Source organism: Protopterus annectens, chromosome 3.part0 (genome assembly GCF_019279795.1).
Source record: "Protopterus annectens isolate FY-2018-M chromosome 3.part0, PAN1.0, whole genome shotgun sequence".
Taxonomy (NCBI): Eukaryota; Metazoa; Chordata; order Ceratodontiformes; family Protopteridae; genus Protopterus; species Protopterus annectens.
This window is the reverse complement of record NC_056731.1, coordinates 1,922,647,759-1,922,653,758: the sequence shown is the minus strand read 5'-3', so window position 1 is coordinate 1,922,653,758 and position 6,000 is coordinate 1,922,647,759. Positions and strand designations below refer to the sequence as shown.

Genomic DNA, 6,000 nt, shown 5'->3' with positions numbered 1-6,000 from the left:
CAATCTACATTAGGCAGAGCTCCTTGCTAACACACTTCAAGAGAAACCTTGACGAGTGGATGAGAAACAGAAAGTTTACCCCAGGGATCACTTCAGTGGCTGTGCTGGACAGAGGCACAGGGAACTAATCTAAGGGGGTGGCGAAAGCCAACACATTCTGGCTAGGCTTATAAATGCCTTCGGGCAGATAGCCTTGTACCTACCTATGAACCTATAAAACGCAATATATACATATATTATATACATAGTAAATATAGTTGGCTTGAGGGTATAAAGGCAAGAGATAAAACAGAGTATACACATGCATTATATGCAGAGTGGAAACCAGAGTTTGCATGCTGAAAGAATCACAAGCAAATGTAGAGTCACAGCGAAATATGTAGATACAAGAAGAGCATGGACATATTAAGGTATATGACTAGGGAGATAACAGTTGCATTTTCCTAGAGTCTTGAAATGTGCTTTTATTTCTAATCGGAAAATGAGGTAAGAGGAATAATCTTTAAGAAAAGGGAGAGATTCCCACAGTTTGGGACCAAGAACTGAGAAAGCATGGTCAGTGCAGTGAAGCCTAGTTTTGGGGGTTTGGAGGAGAGAATATGAGTGGTTAAGATTTTTAAGGTTGCATGTTGGTGCATTTCTGAGTAGCCTGGTGGCAAATTGGGGAAAAGGTGTCATTCTTAATAAGTTTAAATAGCTGAGAGTCAAGTACATCTACCTCTCAACTGTCCCTGAGTTTGCTCAATGTTCATGATTTTATTTCATATTTTTGATCTGTTCCTCATAATTTTTTTGTTTTTTCTGACAAACTATCTAGGATCACAGTCACTAAAAAATGACAGATGTTTATGTGTCTGACTTCATATGCTTCACAAAATTTTTGCTAACACAAAATCTGCTATTCTAACAACTTTCTAAGTATATAAGAGAAACATTTCAAATATATCCCAAATATTAGCCAGTTGTGTTCCTCCATCATTATTTTTGGCATTGCCCTTCATTCTTGCAGTAGGAGGTTGAGAGTTAACACCTATGTACAAATTTCATCTTGTAACAGATCATACCCAAACCAAGCCCTTAAACCTTTCACTACTTAGATTTCTTTCATTGCAGCACCTCTGCACCTAAATGTACAATTTTATTTATTTATTTTTATTTATTTAAATTTGTTGACCGGGAGTGTCAACAAATTTCAATAAATTTAAATTTAACAATTAATATGTTGACCCAATACATATCAGCTAAGGACCACAAAACACAACCCTTTTTTAACAGGTGGTTTTACCCCTTTCCTGAAAGTTTTATCCCATGTGTTGTGAGGTACTTATCCCTAGACCCTGACATTCTATATTACTAAATCTGAGATTTTTAAATAAAGGTCTGGGATTCCACATTCTGAACCACCACTGATTTTTTTGATATTTTAAGTACAACATACATTTACTTGTAAGAGATGCAGATCATACTTCGGAAAATGATAGAGTTTCTTGCATTCATATCTCTGCAGCTCCTGTCCTAGGCGGATCATATTAGGTCATGTTTGTTGATATGTATGAATATCTTACATCAGTGTGAACAACTCTACATTTTTACTAAGTCTTGGGTTTTGGTGTCATATTTTAAGGTGTTTGCCTCACAAATACAAAGTACAGGATTTGATCCTCACCTTTGAGGGAAATTGGCTAGGCTTAAAATGGCTCACGAGGGCAGCTAAACTAGTACTTAGCTATAAACCTCTTAATGAAGTCCTTATTCATGTAATTGTAAGAGGGAGGTACAACGACATGGTTTCAAAATAATTCAGTGTACCACTTATAAGGAGCCTTGAGCTGCCTTTGTTTTGGGAGTTTCACTATGGCTCATCTAGTTATATTCAGACAGAGATATAGCCAGATGAATACAACTGGTCATAGCTTTGCTTGGATGTAAATCAACAGCTTCCCTGCACCCCCCATGTGGAAGACTTATTCTCTGCTCCCCTACTTATGTATACTAACACCATGGTCACACAATGGAGAAAAGTGAAACCTATAAAAATTGTAAATTATTGCCAATGCTGTAATAAAAACAGTTCCAGGAATGATTTTCTATAAGAAGCCACAATCCACAGGGTGCAGGTCATTCAGTTGTGATTGATAAGTGGCATTCTCACGCACTTCTTTCTTGACCACTGGTAGGGAAGCCTTGTTTTGTAACCAAGAATTTATATTTCTGCCAGACAAGGTAGCCTGTTATTTTCATGCTTTCTCTTGGACCTGCACAAAGCACAGAGAAAGAGTAAAACGAGGCCGCACATACTCATAACTTCCATTACTGATTTTCTGGCTTTCTGAAACCTAACTTTAGTCCCTTCTGTTAATCTTCCTTTCCTACAGCCTAATCTTACCTGAAAGAACTGCTTCACTCATACAGCCTTGGAGTGCTCCCTGGTGTCAGTCCCCAACCCTGTGAGAAATGTTGATCCTCATGTGTTCATTGGTCCAGCTACAGCAGGTCATTTTGATAGGAGCCTTTTACTAGCAGGTCATCATTTGGGCTACAGTCATCCTCTTCCTTCTGTGCAAGTAAATGCATTATGATAGCATGTGCCTGCTTTCATCGAGGCTTCTCAATGCATATACAAATACCGATGTGATTGTAAGGACCCAATAGCTAGATTCCCATCTTACATTAGTGTGCACTGATGTAGTGGAATATCACCTTCCTCTTCAAAAAAAAAAAGAGAACATGCTTTCAGCAACTTCACTACCCACCCCACCCCAATTATCCCACCAGCTCCTGAAGTCGTTTGTTATAGTCATATCAAGTACACCATAATCAGGCAAGTATTGATGGTATAAAATCTCATTATATACCTTTGGTAGATGTCAAGTGTTACTAACGGTAAGCCTTACTCCAGGAACGTGTCATAATGCTGTGTTCCATTCCTGTTATTAGCTGTAAGCCTTACTCTAGGAATGTGTCATAATACTGTGATCCATTCCTGTTATTAACTGTAAGCCTTACTCTAGGAACATGTCATAATGCTGTGTTCCATTCCTGTTATTAACTGTAAGCCTTACTCTAGGAACATGTCATAATGCTGTGTTCCATTCCTGTTATTAACTGTAAGCCTTACTCTAGGAACGTGTCATAATGCTGTGTTCCATTCCTGTTATTAACTGTAAGCCTTACTCTAGGAACGTGTTATAATGCTGTGTTCCATTCCTGTTATTAACTGTAAGCCTTACTCTAGGAACATGTTATAATGCTGTGTTCCATTCCTGTTATTAACTGTAAGCCTTACTCTAGGAACGTGTCATAATGCTGTGTTCCATTCCTGTTATTAGCTGTAAGCCGTACTCTAGGGATGTGTCATAATGCTGTGTTCCATTCCTGGTATTAACTGTAAGCCTTACTCTAGTAACATGTCCTAATGCTGTGTTCCATTCCTGTTATTAACTGTAAGCCTTACTCTAGGAACGTGTTATAATGCTGTGTTCCATTCCTGTTATTAACTGTAAGCCTTACTCTAGGAACGTGTCATAATGTTGTGTTCCATTCCTGTTATTAGCTGTAAGCCGTACTCTAGGGATGTGTCATAATGCTGTGTTCCATTCCTGGTATTAACTGTAAGCCTTACTCTAGTAACATGTCCTAATGCTGTGTTCCATTCCTGGTATTAACTGTAAGCCTTACTCTAGTAACATGTCCTAATGCTGTGTTCCATTCCTGTTATTAACTGTAAGCCTTACTCTAGGAACGTGTTATAATGCTGTGTTCCATTCCTGTTATTAACTGTAAGCCTTACTCTAGGAACATGTCATAGTGCTGTGTTCCATTCCTGTTATTAACTGTAAGCCTTACTCTAGGAACGTGTTATAATGCTGTGTTCCATTCCTGTTATTAACTGTAAGCCTTACTCTAGGAACATGTCATAATGCTGTGTTCCATTTCTGTTATTAACTGTAAGCCTTACTCTAGGAACATGTCATAATGCTGTGTTCCATTCCTGTTATTAGCTGTAAGCCTTACTCTAGGAACATGTCATAATGCTGTGTTCCATTTCTGTTATTAACTGTAAGCCTTACTCTAGGAACATGTCATAATGCTGTGTTCCATTCCTGTTATTAACTGTAAGTCTTACTCTAGGAACATGTCATAATGCTGTGTTCCATTCCATTTTTGTTAAGTGATAGAACTGCTGATAATGCAATGCACATTGTAAAGGACTGAGCTAGTGTTTCTCTTTTCTTATGTTATTTTTTTTTCTTTTACATCACTTTAAATGCACATGTATTCTTTATACCACACATTTATGAGAAGAATGTGGAAAGTACATTTCCTTTAAAGAAAAAACAAAACACACAATTTGTTGGCAAGTGATCTCATTCTGTCACCTTTTTATGCTAACAATGTTTTAAAGCCATGAATTTATAACACTGCAAATAATCATTTTCCTATGAAAATTTGCATATTACATCTCATGTTTTATTATTGCATTTTGAACCTGAAATGCCTTTAACATTTTCCCCATATAGCATTTTTACTGAGAAAGTTACTGATTTACTACAGCTTAGTGCTCAGTGTACACAGTGTGTTATGTGATGAAATGTGCCTGATCTGAACACCTACATTATGAAAGCAGATAAAGACTGCCATACCTGCCTAGCCTACCAATTCCCTACCTTCTAAAAATACTGTTGAACATCCTTAAAAAATGTTTCTGTTTTCTTTCACCCAGTTTAATTGTGCCACCTCTTTGGTATTACTACTTTCCCAGGAAGACTTTTCTAACCATCTATCATCATTCCATGCAAAGTACTTTTTCATATCTCGCCATGTGTTATCCCCCTTCAAGTCTGCAGACTACATCCTCTTATTCTCAAATTGCATTTTTAAACTGTGCATAGACGTGGACTGTATGGACATACATAATTATACAAATCTTCACAAAATGTTTTTTTTTTTTTTTTACTATGGAACAGATCTCAGCCAAATCACTTTTAACTTTTTTTTGTGTGTGTTTCCTTACAGACGGGAGTGGATATTGGTTATATAGAAAGTTGTCTTGAAAAAGATGGCAGATTCCCAAAGGACAAGGTAAAGCTGTGTGTGTGTGTGTGTGTGTGTGTGTGTGTGTGTGTGTGTGTGTGTGTGTGTGTGTGTGTGCGCGCGCGTGCGCATGTTGTATTTTATTTGCTATTTGCTATTTAATCTGTTAAATTTTAATAAAATAAAATCTAAGTGAGAGGTGTATTTCTTAACATTGCTACCTCACAACGATTCAGTATGTGAGAGGTGTAAGTATTTCCTTAACATTATTACATCATGATTCAGTATGTGAGAGGTGTAAGTATTTCCTTAACATTGCTACCTCACAAGAAGTCTGTGATATATGCCTGACAAAAGAACTTAATTTCTGTTAAAGTTTATGTTTGTCTGTATGTGAGAGGTATAAGTATTTCCTTAGCTAGAAGGTCACCTTTTCACCTCAGAACACATTTGCTAAACACAACACATATTCACATATAGCACACAGCGCTTTCACTAAAACAGCTTATGCTGAGGGTAACAGAACACTGCCTAAGCTTTCCAAACTCAAAACTAAAAATCTTCAGACGTTAGGCTACACAATAATACAGCCACGTTCACCCCTCACACCCACACTTAAGACAAATAATATCACTTAGAGTGTCACAAGGATGCAGACTTCAAGCCCTTATAGCCCACAGAGACTGCATAAAACAATGGTAATGTTTTAGTGATAGCTGACTCTATTGTAAAGCATATGAACACCATGCTTACCAATCTGGATAAGAATAGGGTAGCAGTTGCTTTCTGAAGAGGACCTGGGATGTAACGATGGCTCTTAGATCCCTCCAGCTTGACAATATGGTCATGATACAGGCTCACATGGGGGTGAACAGGAAACAACTAATATCCTAGCTAACAAATGTAGTCAAATTTTACTCCATCCACACTTTTAGCTATCCCAAAGGTTCCATAATCCCAGCCACC

At 37.6% G+C, this 6,000-nt stretch overlaps 1 protein-coding gene across 1 annotated transcript in view; it reads left to right on the top strand.

Moving 5' to 3' along the window:
* The window catches only part of LOC122797184 (cyclic nucleotide-binding domain-containing protein 2-like), a 605,654-nt gene that overhangs the window by 404,980 nt on the left and 194,674 nt on the right, over positions 1 to 6,000 (top strand). Inside the window, exon 11 of the mRNA XM_044066007.1 lies at positions 5,017 to 5,082. Coding sequence (XP_043921942.1) covers positions 5,017 to 5,082 — 66 coding nt within the window. The remainder of the gene's footprint in view (positions 1 to 5,016; positions 5,083 to 6,000) is intronic.